Here is a 23550-nt window from a genome sequence, read left to right on the forward strand (position 1 = left end):
ACTCAGTTATTGGGCCTTTTGTATTAATTCATGGAGTTATAGTTTTGATTCATAGACTTGGTTATGCTATAGTTTTTTAAACCGTGTTTTTAAAAACTATTGTGTTTATACATGATGTATTGGGAGAGTATTTTGTCATCCACTGGGCTTCACTGTGAGGTGCTAAGTTTCAAGCCAGCTTTTTCATTGGGTCTTCCAGGGTGGTCTCTAAATGGTTTTTTTTCTTGGGCCGGTTCTTCTGGAGAGGAATCTACAGTCTCCTGCATATGGAATCTAAGACTGACCGCCAGCATTCTGGGAGCTAAACAGCAGAAAGCAGGGCCTTGTTCATTATTCTATTTTACTGGCACCGCTTTCTTCTCTTGACCCTGTGCCTGGTGTCTAGTGCCTCTGCCTCACTGTCTCTTCATAATGGACCTTCGCAGGGTGGGTTTTTTGGAATGCCTGAGGAACTTGGCAGATACTCTCCCCAAAACCAGTGAAAAATGAGACCAAGTTGTCTGCAGCTCCACTCTACTTGCTAGTTGGGGTGCTGTCCAAATATAACTTGTTTAATAAAGCCAATTGGATCTTTAAAAAAAATTAGACAATATTGTCAAAAATGGCCACTTAATGACTGGAAATGACCTACAGCATATAACAATTGAGAACATTCAGGAAAATCTAGAATTCTTTAGCACGAATTAGGCCAGCTCTGGTTGGCCGCCCCCCCCTGCAGGCTGCAGATTCGAGCCTTCTCCATTCAGACCACCCTTGTTAACCTTTTTTTAACATTGAAGAAGGGGATGCTTGTTGCAGTTAGATAATAGCATCACATGGGTGGCATATGGTACAGCAGAGACCTGGACCAAGGAGGTCGAACTTTAGATTTCACAGACTGCTCTCAGCACAGCTCTGTTAAAGGGATGAAGTGAGATAATTGACTTTAGATTGCTTTTCAGATTGTTGGGTGCCATAAAAATAAATGAAGCATTAACCTTGACAAAGATATTAGAGCCTTAATGGAGAAGTTTCAACATTTGTAATGATGATGCCTCTTTTCTCACCCCCCCCCCCACCTTTTCTCTAGGACACTGAATGCATTTTTCTCTTCATTGCTTCTTTTAACCTTTAACATTCCCATGGGCCAGGCAGGAAAAAATTAATAGTTTGTATTATTCAGTAATTCAAATTGGGCATGCTGTATCTTCAAACCAATAAAAGGAGTTAGAAACTTTGAACATATAGTTACCCAGATAGTTGTATTTAAAAGGAAATTAGGAGGGGTGCCTGGGTGGCTCGCTCGCTTTCTCTCTCTCTCTCTCTCTCTCTCTCTCTCTCTCTCTCTCTCAAAAATAGATAAACATTAAAAAAATTAAAAGGAAATTAGCAAAGTTCTATTGTTTACTGTCATGGTTGTTTACTAAATGGTGTTTAAAGCACTATGTTTGCGTAGGTGATATGTCTAAGGTGAGCAAATTTTAATATTTTAAATATTAAATGGAAATTTTACTATTTTTGAGTGAAAGTTTTTTCAGACCAATCAGTTGAATAAAACAATGTTTTATTCCCGGGGAAGAATAGAGATGAGGGAGAGACTGTGATTTCACGTTTTAAAAATTTGCAGTCAAGATTTTATCAACAGATTTCTCTAACCTAGTGTAAGAAAAAGTTGATAATATTGTCAGATTATTTTTTTTTTGATTCCCAAAATGTATTATTGTGAACATCACCATGGAAACTTGGCTGTTAATATTTGGGTGCATATGCTGCTTGAGGAGATAAGTTAACACACCAGTAGCCATGAACTTGGCTTTAGGCTTGACCCTTTTTATGCCAAAATTGAATTAAAAAACTGACTGTGATCGTGCCCACCTCCTGGTAACCATGTTCTCTGCCTCCTTTTAGACTGGATCAATCTCAGAGATGGACCCATCACCATATCAGACTCCTCTGATGAGGAAGGGGTTCCCATGCTGGTCACCCCAGCTCCTCAGCAGCATGATGAAGAAGAGGACCTGGATGACGATGTCATCTTGACGGAAGTGAGTTTCCTTAAACTTACCTGATGAGGCATCATTGCAACTTAGTGATCTGATTCTTCAGCCCCGCAGCAGTGGGATTAGGGCCTTGGAGGACAGCTGAGAGCACTGCTCACGCGCCCTGGGCCGCCACATGTGCGCTGTCATCCTGCATCTCTGAGAGCAGCCACAGCGTTAGAGATCGTACGTTCTGGCCTATTTGCTGGCTTCTGCACTTTTGCTGTATTTGTGCATGAGTCCGTACAGTTGTAACCACTGAATCCTGTCATGCATCTTCATATCAGGTAGTGCTCATCTTGCCTTTGTAACTCTACATTGTTCAGAATCATCCCAGATATTTTTGTGCTATTTTTGTATAAATTTTGAGGTGATCTTTCCTAATTCCAGTAGGTAGATTTAACACATCTTACTGTTAAATTTACAGAACAATTTTTGTGTTACTGACCCTTTCTAACTTTCCTCTTCCATTCAGTCTAGACTTCCTTTATATCCCTCAGCCAGAGTGTTTTGAATTTTTCTTACTCTAAATCTTAAACATTGTTTGTCAAGTTTTCCCCTGGTTATTTTTCTCTTTTCTGTTGCTTTTGTAAATGGCATCTTTTTTCCACTGTACCTTTTAACCTTTTTTTTTTTTAATTTAAAAGTCTGTTGGGTTTTATAATAATTTCATACTCTGTCGCCTTATTTTTATTGTCTGTAGTGTCTGAAGTCTACTAACTTCTCAAGGGATGGCATCTGATCTAGCTTTAAATAATGATACTTGTGGTTTCCTCCTTTCCAGTTTTTATATTTGTCTTTCTCTTGTCTAGTTCTATTGCTATACCTTAATAGTGGTAATAGGAATGAGAAAAATACCCACTAACATAAATAGGTATACTTTTTTTTAATTAAATTTTTTTTTATTGTTCATTCATTTTTGAGAGATAGAACATGAGCAAAGGAGGGGCAGAGAGAGGAGGAGACACAGAATACCAAGCAAGCTCCAGGCTCTCACCTGTCAGCACACAGTCTGATGGGGGGCTCAAACTCATGAACTGAGGGATCATGACCTGCGTCAAAGTTAAACGCTTAACTGACTGAGTCACCCAAGTTCCCCTAAATGGGAAGTTCCCCTAAATGGGAATACTTCTAATGTTTCTACAGTAAATATGATAATGGCTTTTTGCTTGAGATACCATTTTTAAAGTATGTTAAGGAAGTAGCCATCTACTTTAAGTTTTTTTTTTTAATTCTTATTTATGTTTGAGAGAGAGAAAAAAAACATGAGTGGGGGAGGGGCAAAGAGAAAGGGGGACAGAGGATCCTAAGCAGGACCTGCATTGGTAGCAGAGAGCCCGATGCATGGCTTGAACTCACAAACTGTGAGATCATGATCTGAGCTGAAGTTGGGCACTCAACCGACTGAGTCACCTAGGTGCCCCTCTACTTTAAGTTTTTATTATGAGTGAATATAGACTTCTGTCAAATTTTATTTCAGCATCTATGCAGATTATCATATGATTTCTCTTTGTTAAAGTAAATTATTCTGCTGTCTCTGGAGAGACTACTTCATAGTGGTAATGTAATGGTAGTATGCTCTTGTTCCATTTGATAAGATTTTATTAAGGTTTTCTGCATAGATCTTGTGAGATTGGCCCATGGGTGTATGTATGTGCCTGTGATGTCCTTGACAGGTTTTTTATAAATATGATTGATTCTGACTTCATGAAAAGAATTTAAGAGTTTTCTTTCTTCTTCTGTGCTTTGATATACTATCTTAAATAACATGGTAGTTACCTGAATTTGTCATACAGGCATTTTGGACTGTTGCTTTTCTTAGAGGTCAGTTCTTTGAAACTGTCGCAGCTTTCTATGTGGTCATTGACATGTCTGTATTTTCTGTCACTTTCAATACCAGTTTTGTTCATGGATGTTTTTCTACAAAACAACTTTTTCAAGGTTTTTTAGTGTATTTATTAAGATTAAGCAGAATAATCTGTTGTTCTTTCTACATCCTCTGATCTATGCTTCCTCCATATTCCTTCCTACTTTGTTTACTTGTGTTTTATCCCCTTTTTCTGATTGGATGAGCTAGCCATTATCTTCCGTCCCCTCTTCTGAAACTGCTATGAGATTTATTTCATAGTGCTACCATTTGTTTTCTTAGTAATCAGTTTCTGGTTTTGTCTTCAATGCTTTTCTTCTGCTTTAGAAGATTTAAATTACTTCCTTAGCATTTATTTTACGGTCCTTTTACTAAATTCTTGAGTTATTCATTTTTCATTTATTCTTATATATTATTATTCTGGTTACTTACTGTCATGTAATGCGTCACCTCAAAACTTAATGGCTTAAGACAGCCGCAGTCATTTGTTTCTGTGGATCAGGAATTTGAGAAGGGCTCAGCTGGGTGGCTCTGGCTCATGTGGCTGTTGTCCGTTGGTGCTGGAGCTCGGCACAGGGGACTGGAGCAGCCAGAGCCTGGCATGCATTGCTCTCTTCAGGGCTTCTACATAGCATCTCTCTCTGTCTTTTTAAAACAATTTTTTTGGGGCATCTGGGTGGCTCAGTCATTAAGCATTTGACTCTAGATTTTGGTTCACATCACGATCTCAATAGTTGGTGAGTTTGACCCCCGCGTTGGGCTCCTTGCTAGCAGTGTGGAGCCTGTTTGGGATTCTCTCTCTCCTTCTCTCTGCCCCTTCTCAGCTTGCTCTCTCAAAGTAAATAAATAAACTTAGTAATAAAAAATGACAACAAAAAACATTTTTGCTGGGGCGCCTGGGTGGTTGTCAGTTAAGTGTCTAGCCTTGGCTCAGGTCATGATCTCACAGCTTGTGAGTTCAAGCCCACGTCAGGCTCTGTGCGGACAGCTCAGGGCCTAGGGCCTAGAGCCTGCTTTGGATTCTGTGTCTCTGTTTACCTCTGCCCCTCCCTTGCCTCACTCTTTGTCTCTTGTCTCTCTCAAAAATAAACAAACATTTTAAAAAATTTAAAAACTTTTTTGAGATCCAATTCACATATCCCACAGCTCCTCCATTTAAAGTGTACAGTTTCAGTAGTTATTAGTGTATTTACAGAGTTTTGCAACCATCAACACAATTGATTTTAAGACATTTTCATTATCCCGAAAGGAAACTCTGTGCCCATTAGCAGTGAATCCTGATTCCCAACCCCCTCCACCCTAGACAACCACTAGTTTACTTTCTGTCTCTATACATGTACTTCTTATGGGCATGTCATATGAATGGAATCGTATAATATGTGACTAGCTTCTTTCATTTAGCATTTTGTCTTCAAGATTCATCTGTCATAAATCAGTACTTCATTCCTTTTTATTGCTGAATAATATTCCATTGTATGGATGTAACACATGTTGTTTATCCATTCATCAGTTGATGGGCATTTGCTGTTATGCATAATGCTACTATGAACATTCATATAGCAGTTTTTGTGTGGACATAGGTTTTTGTTTCTCTTGATTATTGTTAGTTCATTCCATCTGCTGTAATAAAATACCACTGACTGGGTAGTTTACACAGAAGTTTATTGCTCACAGTTCTGGAGGCTAGAAGTCCACGATCAAGGCTCCAGCATGGTTGTGTTCTGGTGAAGGCCTTCTTTCTGGTTCATACCTAGCACCTGTCACTATATCCTCACATGGTGGAAGAGGCTAGGGGTCTTTCTGGAGTCTTTTCTTCAAAGGCACCAATCCCATTTGTGCGGGTTCATGAGGGTAGGGAAGGGAGACCCAGACATTCAGACCATAGAAATATTATATACCCACGAATGGAATTGCTCGATCACATGGTGACTGTGTTTTGCTCTACTGGACAGTTTTCCAGAACAGCTGCACCGTTGTGCATTGCTACCAGCAGCGTATGGTGGTTCCAGTTTCTCCGTATTCTCTCAGACTATTGTTAGTGTATATGTTTTTCATTATAGCCATCCGTGTAGATATGAAGTGGTATCTTGTGGTTTTGATTTGCATTTCCCTGTGGCTAATGGTATTTGGTGGCCTCTCTCGATATGCTTATTAGCCACTGGTTTATCTCCTTTGGAAAAATGCTTATGCAGATCCTGTGCCCATTTTTTTAAGTGTTTATTTATGTTTGAGAGAGAGAGCATGCGAGAGCAGTGGAGGGACAGAGAAAGAGGGAGACACAGAATCCGAAACAGGCTCCAGGCTTTGAGCTGTCCGCACAGAGCCCAGTGCCAGGCTCGAACCCACCAACTGTGAGATCATGACCCGAGGCAAAGTCCCGTGCTTAACTAAGACATCCAGGCGCCACCACTTTTTCACCACCACCACCACATGCCCATTTTTAAAGAGGGTTATCTTTATGTTACTGAATTTTTGTATATTCTGGGTACTGTACCCTTATCAAATACCTTATTTTCTCTTATTCTGTGAATTGTCTTTGTCAGTTGTTTTTAGTGTCAGGTCTAATGCATATATAATCTTTTTTAAGGGCTAGTAGAGGCCTCAGTACTAATATAGATTAGTGCTTTAAAGTCTTCCTAGGTAATATAAAGACTTGAGAACACTTGAATTCTACTTAATCACCTCCCAACTTAAATACTATTTTTTAAATATATTTAAATTCAGTATACATACTTTGAAACTGTACACAATATGTTTTTCATTTTATACAATCAGCATTCATTTCATCTTCTCCAGACACATCTCTGGTCTTACAAACAGATTATTCTTCTATCTAAAGAATAGTCTTTTAGATTTCCTTTACAGTAAATCTGATATTTTCATTGAATATAAAATTCCATGTGGCAGTTACTTGCCTTTAACACTAGAAAGATGATACCCCGTTGTTTTCTGGCTTTCATCTTTGTGTTGAAAAGTTGGTCTTTTTTTCTTTTGAAGGCAATATGTGCTGCTGCTTTTAAGAATTTATCTTGTATTTGATATCTGAAGTCTTCCTATGCTGTTGTTAGGTTTCTCTTGTTTGGGTTTTTTTAATTCATCCTGCTTAGATCTTCAAAACAAATCAACCCACTGTCCTTGGATATTTGTGTTTTGTTTTCAAATACTGCTTATCTCTCTTCTTTCAGAACTCCACTTACATACAGGGTAAAACCTTTTCACCGTATTCTTTATTTCTACCATTTTCTTACCTAATTTTCAATCATTTTGTATCTATGCCTTATTTAGGTTGTTCTCTTCTGACCTCTCATTCAATTTACTGTTTTCTCTTTGACTCTGTTTATTTTATTTATTTTTTTAAATGTTTATTTGAAAGAGCGTGTGTGTGCGGGCAAGGGGCAGAGAGAGGGAGAGGAAGACAGAGGATCCAAAGTGGGCTTTGTGCTGACAGCAGCGAGCCCCATGTGGTACTCAAAGTTGAAAACCCTGAGATCATGACCCGAGCCGAAGTCAGACACTTAACCAACTGAGCACCCAGGCACCTCCCACCCCATGTAATACTAATTCTCTAATTGTGTTCTTCATCTGACATTTGTTTTTCCTTTTAAGTTGAGTATCTTTATGTAGTTTCTAGTTGATTTTTGTTACCCAGCTTTGAATGCGGCTGAAGTTTTCTGAATCAGCTCTTTGTAGGCAGGTGTGTTGGGGAGCAGCTCAGGCACTGTTCGTGGCTAGCAGGAACTCTCCCTCTTACAGCAGGGGAGGGTGTGTGTAGGCAGGGGGTGTTTTGCACAGCACGTATGTTTATTTAGCCTTCAGTTCTTACCACCTGGCAGAGATTGCAGATTCCAGAGAAGCCTGTTCCAAAGTTCTGTGTGTTCTGTCTCTTTGATATCCTACCTTCCAATGGAGGTGTGTGTCCTCGTACAGTCCAACCTCTGCAGAAACTCCTCGCTGCCAAATGGGGTGGCAGTGCCCCTTGTTCGAAGCACGGTATTGGTTTTGCCTCCCAGGGCACATCTCCTTTTTTGGAAAACTCTGCCTTTCTGATGCTTTCTCTGCCTTGCCTGAAACCTTCGGTTGTATTTCTCTCACTGAATTTTTCTGCTCCTCCTCATGTATGTGATGATTTGGAATTACAGATGTCTCCTGGTTTCATCAGAGATTTTCGTTCTGTGTCTCATTCTCCTCCCTGAGTCAGGGTGATTTCAGAGAAAAGAAGGGTCAAAAACATCCGTCTTCTGCTTCCTTAAAATGGACATCGTTTTAATTCTTTACATTTACAAGGAACACGTGATTATTTTCTTTGAGTGTGTGTGTGAGAGAGAGAGAGAGAAAAAGACATATATGCTTTTAGAAGTGGTTATGTTTATGTCTTGTGTTGCGATTTTCTTAAATGTTTTATTTATTTTTGAGAGAGGAAGACAGCGTAAGCAGGGGTGGGTCAGAGAGGCAGACACAGAATCTGAAGACAGGCTCCAGGCTCTGAGCTGTCAGCACAGAGCCTGACACGGGGCTCGAACTCAGGAACCAGGAGATCATGACCTGAGCTGAAGTCAGACGCTTAACCGACTGAGCCACCCAGTTGCCCCTGTTGGGATTTTTAAAAATCATTCTATGTTTGTGTTGTTTCACAACTTTTTTTCCACTTACTGACATTTCTTGATGAGCTTTTAATTTCAATACATACAGAGCTCCCTCTGTTTGGGGGTGGAAGTTGGGAGAATATTTTGTAGAATAGATAAATCATAGTTTACCTAATTGTTTCTTGGGCATAAACTTTAGAATGTCTCTGATTTCTTTTCATGTTCTAACCAATGTGACAGTGAATATCTTTTTATATGTCCCCTTTAGATACATAAGGGTTTGTAGAATAAATTGGAAAAGGTCACACTTAAATATCCTAAGGATATACATTTTTTAATTTAATAAACAATGCCAAATTGCTCTCCTAAATTCACCAACAGTAAATAGTAGTATGGGAGTTTCCCCACATCCTTATCAGTACTTGATATTATCTAACAAAAAGGTTTGCCAGCCTTAAGCGGGGGAGGGATCTTTTTTTAATTTATATTTTGCTAGTTACAAATGAAGTTTAGATTCTTTTCATGTTTATTGAACACTCCTCTGCTGTGTTGTCATTCCTTCATTACTTTCTCTACTTCATAGTTACTTTTTAGTGGTTTCTGGTGAAATTATAATTCAAACTATAATTCAGGTTCCAGTCTATTTATGGCTATTTTGATTCTTAGAGTTACTATAATGTGATCAAATTTCAGTGTTAGGCTCAGTATTGGGAAGACTAGGTTTTGTGGGTTAGGGTGTTTGGGGTTTTGTTTTGTTTCTTTCCTGTCCTGTATCAGAAGCTCAACATAAGTATACAAGGAGACAAAGACATAGGAAGGAAATTGAATTATTATCATTAAAATTTAATTTTTTTTAGACAAATAAACCTCAGACATCACGACCCAATCTCATCAAACCAGCTGCCCAGTGGCAAGATCTCAAAAGATTGGGAGAAGAAAGGCCTAAAAAGTCTAGAGCAGCCTTTGAATCAGATAAGAACGGCTATTTTTCAGTGTATAACAGCTCATTGTTTGGTTCTGGGGCACAGGATGATTCTGAGGATGAATACGGTGAATTTCTGGATCTTGGGCCTCCTGGAGTTTCTGAATTCATTAAGTCAAGTGGCCAAACAGAAAGAGAACCCAAACCTGGACCAAGTCATAACCAAGCAGCAAATGACATTGTCAACCCCAGATCAGAGCAGAAAATCGTTATCTTGGAAGAACGTGGCCTTCTTTTACCAGAAGGCGATCCTTTGGACTCTCAGAACCAGTCATCTGATTCAGAGACAGAGCTTTTATCAAACCTTGGAGAATCACCTGGCATCCTGGATGATCAGGTTATTGAAGAAGGCTGCTGGTTAGACCATCGTTACTTCCAGTCCCTAAACCAGCAGCCCCGGGAGATAACAAGCCAGGTGGTTCCCCAGGAGCGGCCGCCCAAAGCAGAACCGGGCCCATTGTTGTATCGGCGTAAACCCCCAGGGCTGGCTTTTCCAAGGCCAGCTTTTCCAAGACCAGAACCCCAACAGGATGGGATTCCGGGCCCCTCTTCTCCGCAGCCTGCCCATCCTCTAGGAGAGCTTGAAGACCAACAGCTAGCAATAGATGATGAGGAGCCCGGGCCAGCCTTTCCACTACAAGGATCTCAGGAGCCCAATTTGGAAAACCTTTGGGGGCAAGAAGCTGCTGAGGTAGATCAAGAACTCGTTGCACTTTTAGTGAAAGAAACAGTAAGTTTTATTTTATTAAGTGAATAATTATAGACACTAAATATATTACATTTCCTTTTATTGTAAACTCACTGTGTTGAGGGCGGGGGGGGGGGGACCTCATTTTCCTAAGGGATATATAGCTAGATAAATAGAGGAAGGGAAACTCTGAAGATACGGAAATTAAATTAGGATTCATTAATCTATCCTTAACCTTCCAATAAGCCCTCTGGGATTTTAGCCTCAGATCATGGGTACCCTGGTGCCCATAGGAGTAATCCCCCTGGTTTTAAAAAGGCTTTCAATTAACTCTAATTCAAACCTGTAAAACAGGCTAGAGCTGCACTGTCCAATATGGTAGCCTCATGTAGCTGTTTAAATGTCTTAACAAGTAAAACAAAATTCCTTTTCCAGTGGTACTAGTCACATTTAATGTGCCTGATAGCCACATGGGGCTCAGTAGCTCCCATATTGGAAAGCACAGAATAGAACATTTCCATCATTGAAGGTATGTTGGATATCTCTGATGTAGAACATGATGCAGGGCTGTGTGTTTTGGCTTAGCTGCTGTTTGCCTTTGAACAAACCTTTACCCTTCTCTCCCTTAGGTGTTTTCATCCAGCACACTAGCTCATGTGCATCTTAAGGAGTAGTGGTTTACTTATCTTTGGACTTAATTTGCCAGGCCTGAGATGTTCATTGTTTGTTGAAAGAGTGAAGAATGGATATGCAAAGTGGCACAGGACCAGATAATTGCTAGGGTCCTCTCTAGAGTCCCCAGTCTATGTAGACACAGAAATCTGGGCATAGACCTGCTTTACAGCCCTTTAGTCATCTTTAGTCATTTTATTTTTACCCTCTGGCTGTTAACTGCAATTTGAAATCATTCTAATGGATAAAATATAAATAACGCTTTTATTCCTTTATAGGAAGCAAGATTTCCAGATGTTGCAAATGGGTATATTGAGGAGATAATTCATTTGAAGAATTATTATGATTTGAATGTGTAAGTACACTACCATATTTTTTTTTCTTACTGTGGCAAAATACACATAATACAGAAACCTACCTACCTACCATTTTTTAGATATACAAATCATTGGCTTTAAGTATCTTCACATTTTTGCACAGCCATCAACACCATCTTTAGACATTTTTATCTTCCTAAACTGAAACTTTGTCCCCTTTAACATTAACTCCTTATTCCCATCACTCCTCTGCCCCCCAGCCTCTGGCACCTGGCACCTACACTACTACTTTCTGTCTCTCTGAACTTGACTACTCCAGGACTTCATATTAGTAGGATAATACAGTATTTGTCCTTTTGTGACTGGCTTATTTCACTTAGCATTTTGTCTTATTTAATAATCCTGTGGCGGGGTGGGGGGGGGACCAAGATGGTGGAATAGCATGGAAGTTTTTTTCTGTTTCGCATACATGAAATACAGCCAGATCAAAACTAAACCATCCTGCACATCTAGAAAACCGATGTGAAGATTAACACAGCAATCTGCACAACCTGAACCACAGAACTCGGCAGGTACATGGCATGGAGAGGGGAACTGGGGGAGAGAGGAGCCATGGAGGACAGGGAGTTGTTTTTGCTTGCAAGAAGAGTGCAGAGATGGGGGTAGAGTATGGGAAAAGCACTGCCCACAAAACAGCTGGAGAGAAAGTGGAGAAGTGGAAACAGCCGCAGGAACTGAACTAAAAAGGGAGAAAGGAGAGGATTTAAATTCCATTAAGACTCTATAAAAGGAGGAGCATAGAGTCTAAAACTTCGCAACTCAAATACCTAGTGGTGCTCTGGTGGAAGAGCGAATTCCCAGGAGAAAAGTGGGTCTGGGAGGTCCTTTGGCCACACGTGATTTTCCATAATCCTGGAAACGCTGCTGCTACACAATTGTGTGAACTTTTACTGGGGCAGGCTGCCACCTGGCCACAAGTCTCTGGACATCAGTAGCAGCAAGGTCCCATGAATGTTCCTGGGTGTGGCCAGCACCTGCACTGCTTGGTGAGACCCTACCCCAGAGAATCTGAGCAGGTCAAAGCCACAGTCCCTCAGAAGTGAGGGGTAGAGAAACACAGCCTTATCTCAGATAAAACTCAGAAAAGAGGTGCTGCCTGGCAACCTGACGGTGCAGTCACGGACAATGTAAAAATGGGGAGTAGACAGAAACGGGAGACAAAAGACGGGTGCGCAATTCCTGGTCAGGGAGAGCACAGAGTTCTGATACTAGAGCCTGGCTAGCTGGGTGATGCCATTTTCACCTTGCCCACACAAGCACCACAACAGTCCACCCCAGTAAGCAAAGCAGCACCATCCAGTGGAGAATGGAGCCGTTACACTAAGCCCCGCCCAATGGGCCAACCTTGCTCTTCAGGAACACCACAAATCTCTCCACTTGCTTAGTATAAAGTGCTTCATAATTTGACCTCTAGGGGAAAACAGTGTAATATCAATCGTATTTCAGTCTGTTTGACTAGCCATCTATTCAACAACTTTCTTTTTTTTTCTTTCTTTTTTGTTTCATTTCTTTTACTTGAATACAGAAAGATAAATTTTTATATTCAATTTTTATTTAAAATATTCTTTTTTTCAACTAAAATCTTTTTAAAACATAAATTCTATTTTCCATCATTTCAAGTTAATTGTTTCATCATATTTTCTCAAATTTTCAAACGTTTTTGTTTTTCCTTTTCCTTTTTTTCCTCTAATCAGCCAAGCTTCTTTCAATAACCAGACCAAAGCACACCTAGGATCTTGCATCACTTATTTGATTGTGTGTGTGTGGTTTTTAATTTTTTAATTTTAATTTTTTCCCTTTCTTTCTCTGATCAGTGAAGATCCTTTCAATAACCAGACCAAAACACACCTAGGATCTAGCATCAGTTATTTGTGTGTGTGTGTGTGTGTGTGTGTGTGTGTGTGTGTGGTTTTCAATTTTTTCATGAAAAAAATTTATTTCCTTATTAATTCCTTTTTTTCTTTCAAAATGATGAAACAAAAGAATTCACCCCAAAAGAAAGAGCAGGAAGAAACAGCAACCAGGGACTTAACCAACACAGATAAAAGCAGGATGTCTGAACTAGAATCAACGATAATAAGAATACTAACTGGGGTCGAAAATAGGTCAGAATCCCTCTCTATGGGGATCAAAGAAGTAAAAGCTAGTCAGGATGAAATTTTACAAATGCTATAACTGAACTACAATCTCAAGTGGATGCCACGGCAGCAAGGATGGATGAGTCAGAGCAGCGAATCAGCGACATAGAGGACAAACTTGTGGAGAATAATGAAGCAGAAAAAAAGAGGGAGAGTAAAGCAAAAGAGCATGATTTAAGAATAAGAGAAATCAGTGACTCATTAAAAAGGAACAACATCAGAATTATAGGGGTCCAGAAGATGATGAGAGAAAAAAGGGTAAAGGGGTATGGGAGTAAATCATAGCAGAAAACTTTCCTAAACTAGGGGAAGACACAGGCATCAAAGTCCAGGAAGCACAGAAGACTGCCATAAGATTCAACAAAAACCGAGCATCAACAAGGCATGTCATAGTCAAATTCACAAAATACTCAGGCAAGGAAAGAATCATGAAAGCAGCAATGGGAAAAAGTCCTTAACCTACAAAGGAAGACAGATCAGGTTTGCAGCAGACCTATCCACAGAAGCATGGCAGGCCAGAAAGGAGTGGCAGGATATAATCAATGTGCTGAATCGGAAAGAAATGCAGCCAATAATTTTTTATCCAGCAAGGCTGTCATTCAAAATAGTAGGAGAGAGAAAAAGTTGCCCAGACAAACAAAAATTAAAGGAGTTCATGACCACTAAACCAACTCTGCAATAAATTTTCAGGGGACTCTCAGGGGAGAAAAGAGAGGAATAAAAAAAAAGACCAAAAGCAACAAAGACTAGAAAGGAACAGAGAACACCACCAGAAACTCCCAACTCTACAATAGCAATAAACTCATAACTTTCAGTATTTACTCTTAACGTCAGTGAACTAAATGCTCCAATCAAAAGACATAGGGTAACAGAATGGATAAGAAAGCAAGATCCGTCTATATGCTGTTTACAAGAGACCCACTTTAGACCTAAAGATATCTTCAGATTGAAAATAAGGGAATGGAGAACAGTCTGTCATGCTAATGGTCGCTGAAGGAAAGCCAGCCAGAGTAGCCATACTTACATCAGACAATCAGACTTTAATGCCCTTTAGGAAGGGCATTATATCATAATTAAGGAATCTATCCACCAAGAAGACATAACAGTTGTAAACATTAATGCTCCAAATGTGGGAGCTCCCAAATATGTAAATCAATCAATCACAAATGTAAAGAAACTCATTGATAATAATGCCATAATAGTAAGCGACTTAACACCCCATTCACAGCAATGGACAAATCATCTAAACAAAATCAACAAGGAAACAATGGCTTTGAATGACACACTGGACCAGATGGACTTAACAGATATATTCAGAATATTTCATCCTAAAGTAGTGGAATATACATTCTTCTCCAGTGCACATGGAACGTTCTCCAGAATAGACCACATACTGGGACACATATCAGCCCTGAACAAGTACAAAAAGATTGAGATCATACCCTACATAATTTTCAGACCACAATGCTATAAGACTTGAAGTCAACCACAAGAAAAAATTTGAAAAGATAACAAATACTTGAAGACCAAAGAACTTCCTACTAAAAAACGAATGGGCTAACCAAGAAGTTAAGGAGGAAATTAAAAAGTACATGGAAGCCAATGAAAATGATAACACCACAGCCCAAAATCTCTGAGACACAGCAAAGGCAGTCCTAAGAGGGAAGTATATAGCAATTCAGGCATTTCTAAAAAAGGAAGAAAGGCCTCAAATACACAACCTAACTTTACACCTCAAAGAGCTGGAAAAAGAACAGCAAGTAAAACACAAAACCAGCAGCAGACGGGAAATAATAAAGATTAGAGCAGAAATCAATGCCATTGAAACCAAAACAAATTTAAAAAAAAACCCAGTTGGACAGATCAGTGAAACCAGAAGCTGGTTCTTCGAAAGAATTAGCAAAATTGATAAACCACTAGCCAGTTTGATCAAAAAGAAAAGGACCTAAATAAATGAAATCAAAAATGAAAGAGGTCACAACCAACATGGAAGAAATACAAACAATAGTAAGAGAATATTATGAGCAATTATATGCCAATAAAAATGGGCAATCTGGAAGAAATGGACAAACTCCTAGAAACATGTAAACTACAAAACTGAAACAGGAAGAAATAAAACATATGAACAGACCCATAACCAGTAAAGAAATGGAATTAGTAATCAGAAATCTCCCAAAAAAAAACAAGAGTCCAGGGCTAGGTGGCCTTCTCGAGGATTTCTACCAAACATTTAAGGAAGAGTTAACTCGTATTCTCTTGAAGCTGTTCCAAAAAATAGAAATGGAAAGAAAACTTTAAAACTCTTTCTGTGAAGCCAGCATTACCTTGATTCCAAAACCAGATAAAAATCCCACTGAAAAAAGAACGATAGACCAATCTCCCTGATGAACATGGATGCAAAATCCTCAACAATGTATTAGCCAACCAGATCCAACAATACATCAAAAAAATTACCACAACCAAGTAGGATGTATACCTGGGCTGCAGGGCTGGTTCAATATCTGCAGAACAATCAATGTGATTCATCACACCAATAAAAGAAAGGACAAGAACCACATGATCCTCTCAAAGAAGGTAGAAAGCATTTGACAAAATACAGCATCCATTCTTGATTAAAAACCTTTAAGAAAGTAGCACAGAAGGATCATACCTCGAGATCATAAAAGCCGTATATGAAAGACCCAACACTAATATCATCCTCAATGGGGAAAAACTAAGAGCTTTCCCCCTCAGGTCAGGAACAAGACAGGGATGTCCACTTTCGCCACTGTTATTCAACATAGTATTGGATGTCTTAGCCTCAGCAGTTAGACAACACAAAGAATTGAAAGGCATCCAAATCAGCTGGGAGGAGGTCAAACTCTGACTCTTCGCATATGACATGATACTCTCTATGGAAAACCCAAAAGATTCTGCCAAAAGTCTGCTACAACCGATCCATGAATTCAGCAAAGTGGCAGGATATAAAATCAGTGCACAGAAATCGATTGCATTCCTATACACGACAATGAAACAACAGAAAGAAATCAAGGAATCGATCCCATGTACAGTTGCACCTAAAACCATAAAATACCTAGGAATAAACCTAACCAAAGAGGTGAAAAAATCTACACACTGAAAACTATAGAAAGCTTATGAAAGAAATTGAGGAAGACACAAAAAATAGAAAAATATTCCATGCTCCTGGAAAGGAAGAACAAATACTGTTAAAAATGTAAGTACTACTTGCGGTAATCTACATATTCAATGCAATCCCTGTCATAACACCAGCATTCTTCACAGAAGTAGAACAAACAATCCTAAAATTTGTATGGAACCAGAGAAGACCCCGAATAGCCAAAGCAATCTTGAGGAAGAAAACCAAAGTAGGAGGCATCAGAATCCCAGACTTCAAGCTGTATTACAAAGCTGTAATGATCAAGGCAGTATGGTACTGGCATAACAACAGAAACTCAGATCAGTGGAACAGAATAGAGAACCCAAAATCGGCAATCAGAAATAATGAAATCTTGCCATTTGCAACTATATGGATGGAACCACAGAGTATTGTTTTAAGTGAAAATAGTAAGTCAGAGAAATACAAATATCATAGGACTTTACTCACATGAGGACTTTAAGATACAGAACAAATGAGCATAAGGGAAGGGAAACAAAAATAATATAAAAACAGGGAAGGGGACAAAAACAGATTCTTAAATATAGAGAACAAACAGGCTTACTGGAGGGGTTATAGGAGGGGGGATGGGCTAAATGGGTAAGGGGCATTAAGGAATCTACTCTTGAAATTGTTGTACTACATGCTAACTAACTTGGATGTAAATTTTAAAAATCCTATTTGAAGAGTTCAAATTCTTTTCATATACAGACTATTTTCTGATTTTTACTGAATCTGCCTGGTTATGGAATGGAGGTGTTTCAGTTCTGAGCATTGATACTCATTTTGGTTGATGTTGTATTTTGGTCAGGTTGTTAAAAGATATTTTTTTCCCTATACTTGTAAGTGTTCTGCAACTACTTTGCCTGTTTGGGAAAATGCGTGGAAGTGTTTCTTCCGTGTTTTTCATAAAAATGAGAACTATGAACTATGATTTTTTAAAAACAGAAGTGTTCTGGTTGGAGATGGAAGAATAAAAAAATGTTTAAATCAAAACGGAAGCGTCCCAAAGAATACAAAATGAAAAATAAGTCTCTTTCCCCTCCTTATAGCATGCAGAGGTAAAACAGTTATAAATTGATGAAGAAACTAATAAAATTTTCAGCTAATTAATACAGAAAAGGCAGTATATCGAAACCTCTGTCCTCAAAGATTATCCCTTCTACCGTAGTACTCAGCCAAGGGTGCGGCCGAGAGCTGGGCCTGCCACGGCCAAGTGGGAGGAGCCCCATTTCCCCGGTCGGCAGCCCAGCAGAGGTGCATGCATGTTCCTAATTGGTACAAAGACACTGTCAGTGCCAGTGGCCATCCTATTCCCCCCTGACCAGCGCCAGCCACTGTGACCAGTTTTTAAACCAGGATTGAGTCAGGGTTTCATAATGTATTTGTCTTTAGTTTCTTAATCTAGAACAGCCCCCCCACTTGCTTTTTTTAATGTCATTGACTTTTTCCCCCCTAGTATTTTTTAAGATAGGTTGAAAGACTATACAGCAAACAACCATATATTCACCACCTGGATTGTTATTGGCATTCTGCATAGGGAAGATCTTGCCCTTTTACTTCCTCTTGCCTTTTTTTTTTAAAGTTGCTGTGGACTGAAAGGTCTTGTAGAAGTGGTGTTTTATAGTCCGTTACAACCTTTTTTGGTTTTGATACAGAACTATCATAAGTTTGACCAGTAGGAGCCTCTAAGATGCCTTTGTGTCTGTTTGGCATGGTCCTGTTAGTCTGAGCCAGTCTTACTTTCTAAAATACCGAGTTGCCTAGGCTTACCTTGAACTTTTCTGCCCTAAACCTGGAATCTTATTATTTCTGCAAGAAACCTAGGTTTCTTAGAGTAAGAGTTGATACTATAAACTAACATCTGAGGACCAGAGCTGCTCCTCATTGCCACTAACATGTCTTCACTTCTAGGCAGTTTCAGGGGACAGACCAAGGAAATACAGTTTTTTAAATCATGGACTCAAATTCATAATTTCCCATCCAGGTTTAACATTAAGGTTTTTTCCTTCGTGTTTCTAAAATTTACATTTATGTGTTCTTCCACTAAAACAATTTCTAATAATATTAATATATTTTTTATTCCATAATATACATAAAATAATGTAAAATTGTAGTACTTATGTTACTATTAATGAAAACTTTTGAGTGGAAATGTTTTTTATCCTGTGCTTCACGCACTGAGGTGGCAAAGTTAGAATGCAGCCTGTCAAAGGCCATGGAGTGATGATATTCCTTGGCTCTGGAAATTTGGTAGCCATTGTCTCTTCAGACGCTCTTCTTTCTCCCCGCGGCTTTAATGCTTCTCCCCTGTCCTCTGTGGCTCCTAACGCACCTCTTCTTGTCCCTGCAGTACACACTGGGTGGTTTCTTCAGGGGTGCCTTCCAGCTCACTGATTCTTTACACCAGCATGTAGTCTGCTATTACCCTCACCCGCTGTGTTGTTAGTTCCAGTTCCTGTATCTTCTTTTTTCATTATGGCATTCTTATAATTCTCCTTAACATTTCTCTAGTGTTATTTTTTGCCTGTATTTTTAATCCATTTAGTTCTTTAAATTTACCCAAAAATACTTAGTTTCTTTGTGCTCTGAACGTGATCGTTCTGATGTGAAGTTCTTATGAATCCCATTCTGTTATTTCTGTGGACTCTCCTAGTGTCCCGTTGCCCTCTGTATCTTGTAAATTTTGACTATGAGCTCATTTCTTGATGTCTTGTTAGAAACAGTTTCTTCAAGGGAGGGTTTGCTTCGTCTTTCATCTTGTGCCCAGGGGCGGTATCGTTCTAGTACCACTTTATACTTCCGGTTGTTGTCTGCCGTGTTGTCTGCAGGATCATCTAGATAGTAAGAATTTAGTCCTGGGTTAGGACCGGGTAGTCTTTACCAGTTCTCACAGGGCATTTTGATTTCCTCTCCATCTGCTCACCGTCAATGTTAAGACTTGCTTTTCCTTGTGCTCTGTGAGCTTTGTCTCTTCCCCTGTGCGCCCTGTGCGTGAAGGGCTCAAGTCTGTTGGGATTGCTGAGTGAACGCCGACAGTCTTGCCGCTGTGTTTAGCTCACTTCTCTGGGCTTTCACTTTCACTTATGTTTGGACTTCTAGGAACTCCTAACTATAATTTGATGTACTTTGAAAGTTCTTTTTTAACATTCAGCATTTTCCAGGCCTTTTGTATCGTGGACTCGTAATACAGATACAGAAAAATGGACAAAGTAAAGACAGACAGCTAAATAATTCATCACAAATCAAGTGTGCATGTAACTACCACCCAGAAATCCTCAGAAATTAGGATGTTGCCACCATCTGTGAACACTAAAGATTTTGTGAAGATTTCATGTTGTCTCTGTTTTTTCATGACTGGGTTCTTTCGCTCAGCATTCTGTTTCTCGGGTTCATCCATGCCCTGTATGACTATAGTTCAATCATTTTCATTGCTATTTGGTATTCTGTCTGTATCAAACTACAGTTAATGTTTCCCTCTACTTTTTTTTTTTTAATGTTTACTTATAATTGAGAGAGAGACAGTATGTGAGCAGGGGAGGGGCAGAGAGAGACAGAGTCAGAATCTGAAGTAGGCTCCAGCCTCTGAGCTGTCAGCACAGAGGCCGACACAGGGCTGGAACTCCCAAGCCATGAGATCATGACCTGAGGTGAAGTGGACGTTCAAACTGACTGATCCACGCAGGTATCCACCCCTTCCTTCTACTTTTGATAGAGAGTTGAGTTGTTTCCCCTTTTTGGCTTTGACAAAGAGTACACCTTTGGACCTACTTCTGCATGCCTCCATGGCTCCAGTCCTCACCATCCTGTTGGCTACTGATATTTTCAAGCAAGAATTTTTTATTTCTGAATTTTTGGGGGCACCTGGGTGGCTCAGTTGGTTAAGCGTCTGACTTTAGCTCAGCTCATGTTCTCCTGGTTTGTGGGTTCAAGCCCCATGTCAGAAACTGTGCTGAAAGCTCAGAGCCTGGAGCCTGCTTCAGATTCTGTGTGTGTCTCTCTCTACCCCTCTTCCACTCATGTTCTGTCTCTGTCTCAAAAATAAGTAAAACACTTTTTTAAATTTATTTTAAAAATTGAAACAAATATGTAACAGAATGAGAGCCTGTGAGTTCTGCCTTGTGGAAATGCATATCTTGCAGTATTTTAGTATGTGATCTTTTTAAGATTTAAAATACAAAATGAGGGGCACCTGGGTGGCACAGTTGGTTAAGTGTCCGACTTCAGCTCACATCATGATCTCATGACTTGTGAGTTCGAGCCCTGCATCAGGCTCTGTGCTGACAGTTCAGAGCCTGGAGCCTGCTCCAGATTCTCTCTCTCCCTCCCTCTCTCTTTCTCTCTCTTCCTCTCCTACTAATGCTCTGTCTCTTTCTCTCTCAAAAATAAACATTAAAAATAATAATAAAATAAAATACAAAATGAATGGGTCAGAGAAGCCCTAAAATATGGTTGGAGAGGTTGTTTTGTTTGCCAGAAATTATACTTTCCATTCTACCTCTGTGTCATATACTGTAATTCTGTATTGTGCACTTTAGAAAATAAATAAAAACAGAAAATTTTTTAAGGGTGAAATTAAAAAAAAATAAGACTTACAGTTTCTTCCAGTATTCTAGCAGATCATCTTTCTTGCATCCCACTTGGAGACTATTGGCTTTACTCATGAATAACTAGTCTATTAAAAGAAGCTTCTTTACTGTGTGACCTTTTTTTTTTTTTTTTTTAAATCTCTTCCCAAATTCCTGATACCTGGCAGTTTGTTGGGTTGTGGTAGCCACACTTACCAAAACATTACAAAAGGACATGTTTGAAATGGAGGAGCTGGTCCACATCTGGGTTGTAGTATGTCCAGAAGTGCATGTGAACAGAGTTGTTTAGACCTTGAGGCCTTTCCCAAAGATATGGAGTGATTCTTGGTGATGGCTTATCCTCAGGTCGGCCCACAAAGACCTGTGTAACATGAAGCACTCATCACTTTGTACCAGAGCAGAGAATCCCCATTAGTGCCCCTGGTTTCAAAGAGAAATGCTTTCAGAGTTCTTGACCCGGGGTGCCTCTCCTTGCTAAAGCCGTGATGCAGGAAGAGGATTTTCCCTCTCTGGGCCTCTGTCACTCTTGTTCCAGTAGACTGGGCATGGCGATCAGGAAGAGAGAGTGGAAATGATAAGCACATGGGGTTCCTAAAGTGATGGTGAAGAAGATGTCAACAGGTGCTGACCGGGCCTTTGAGCAGGCTAAGAAGACGGGGCTTTGTAGTCGGGCTGGTACTGAGGTTCCTCGGGGGGTTGCCAAAGAAGCATGCGTCTCTGTTGCTCAGTTCCCCAACCCGAGCCCGTGAGTGAGAAGAGATGGTAGAGGGGAGTGTTTTTTCTCTGTCCCCTTCCTGTCTGTTTTACCTACATAGCACCTGTCTTACAAGTAAAGGCTGCCCTCTTGGAGCCAACACTGGACAGGAGAGACCTGGAAAGAGAGTCGAGAATCATGGGGTGGAGACCCTACAGGAGCAAGGGAAGGGAAAAGGTTGAAGGAGAGGGGGAACCCGTTGGCCCTCTGAGTCCGCAGGCCTCCCTGCTGCTGCAATGGCTTGTGCCGCATGCTGCCCAGGCTATTCTGTTGCTGTAGAGTCATCCTGAGAGCTCAGTTTGGTGTCATGTTTGGTGGTTTCAGGGTGAAGAACCTTGCTGGTTAACATTTGTTAAATCTGAGTAATGATCCCTCAGTGTGTATTGTCTTCCTCTGTATCTTTACCTTTGAAGTATTTCATGTGTGAGAAAAGGCCAAGGCTATGGGTTTGGTATAAAGAGAGCCCGTTCTTAAGCAGACACTGTCTGTTCCTTCAGCCTTGCAGTTACCTGTGTAAACTGAATTGCTCATGGAGATTTATATTGCTGTAGGGTTACAAAAAATATTAATTAACAGAAGGTCTTTTATATTCCATTTATTTATTTGGCAAGCTGGTTCTAGTTCTTTGTTTTAATGAGAGAAAAGGAGTGTAAGCAGTGAGGGACAGATAGGGAGAGAGAGAGAGAGAGAGAGAGAGAGAGAGAGAGAGAGAATCACAAGCAGACTTCATGCTTAGTTTGGAGCCCAACATAGGATTTGATCCCACAACCCTGGGAACATGACATGAGCCAAAACCAATAGTTGGACGTTCAACTGACTGAGCCACCCAGGTGCTCCAGCAAACTGTTTTTAATTGTGAATGTGAATATGTTTTCCCACCCCTTATTTGTTAGAGTTTTCTGACAAACAACAGATCCTCTTCCTGTAAATTCTCCACTTCCATACAGTTCAACCAGTAAGAATTTTGGTGACTTCATTACGTTGACTAATAGAAAACTTAAGAGAAGTGTACGTTTATTAGTATGCTTATTGCTTTTTAAAACTAGAAGCAAAAAGAGAGAAATTAAGTGGATTTTTTTTTGTCTATTTCATTTTTCTGATCTGCAAACATTTTAATTTCTTAATAAGCCAGTCATAGTATATGACAAGGCACATTATTTTTTGAACATTGTATTTGAATCAATGGGCAGGTGTAGAATTTAGAAGCACTTGGAAAATAATGATATTTATTTTTGCAGACTTTGTAATTTTCTTCTGGAAAATCCAGATTATCCAAAGAGAGAAGACAGAGTCCTTATCAACCCCAGTAGCAGCCTGCTTGCCAGCCAAGACGAGACCAAGGCAAGTGTGGCGCTCTGTTCTGCGGCCTCTACCTGGATGTGCTCTGCTGCTTTCGTTCTTGTGGGAAGAAAGTGCCTTGTCAGGACACATCCTTAAAGACCTGCCAGCAAAACAGGATTTCAGAATCTGTTCCTCTCTCAGTGGGATTTCCCAGCCTGAGCTGCTTTGGCTTCTGTATTTAACTTCTTTTGTTGTAACTCCATCTTCTCTTTCCCACAAAAAGTTAAACAAACTCCATATGTTTAGTCTTACAAAGCAAGTTTTTAAAATGAAACCAGAGTTGGCCAGGATTTTGGGGGTTTTTCCCCCAATATTTTATTATGAAAATTTCCAAACATACAGGAAATAAAACCAAAAGAATTTTATATTGATCATATCTAATTTGAC

At 39.8% G+C, this 23550-nt stretch overlaps 1 protein-coding gene across 11 annotated transcripts in view; it reads left to right on the top strand.

Moving 5' to 3' along the window:
- The window catches only part of RNF216 (ring finger protein 216), a 139824-nt gene that overhangs the window by 15312 nt on the left and 100962 nt on the right, over positions 1-23550 (top strand). For 10 of the 11 annotated variants that reach the window (XM_029948041.1, XM_029948039.1, XM_029948044.1 and 7 more), the window contains 4 exons: positions 1888-2024; positions 9326-10180; positions 11089-11165; positions 23061-23163. In XM_029948041.1, coding sequence (XP_029803901.1) covers positions 1888-2024; positions 9326-10180; positions 11089-11165; positions 23061-23163 — 1172 coding nt within the window. The remainder of the gene's footprint in view (positions 1-1887; positions 2025-9325; positions 10181-11088; positions 11166-23060; positions 23164-23550) is intronic. The other variant, XM_029948043.1, reaches the window with a different exon arrangement.

This window comes from Suricata suricatta, chromosome 8, assembly GCF_006229205.1.
Source record: "Suricata suricatta isolate VVHF042 chromosome 8, meerkat_22Aug2017_6uvM2_HiC, whole genome shotgun sequence".
NCBI classification, from domain to species: Eukaryota; Metazoa; Chordata; class Mammalia; order Carnivora; family Herpestidae; genus Suricata; species Suricata suricatta.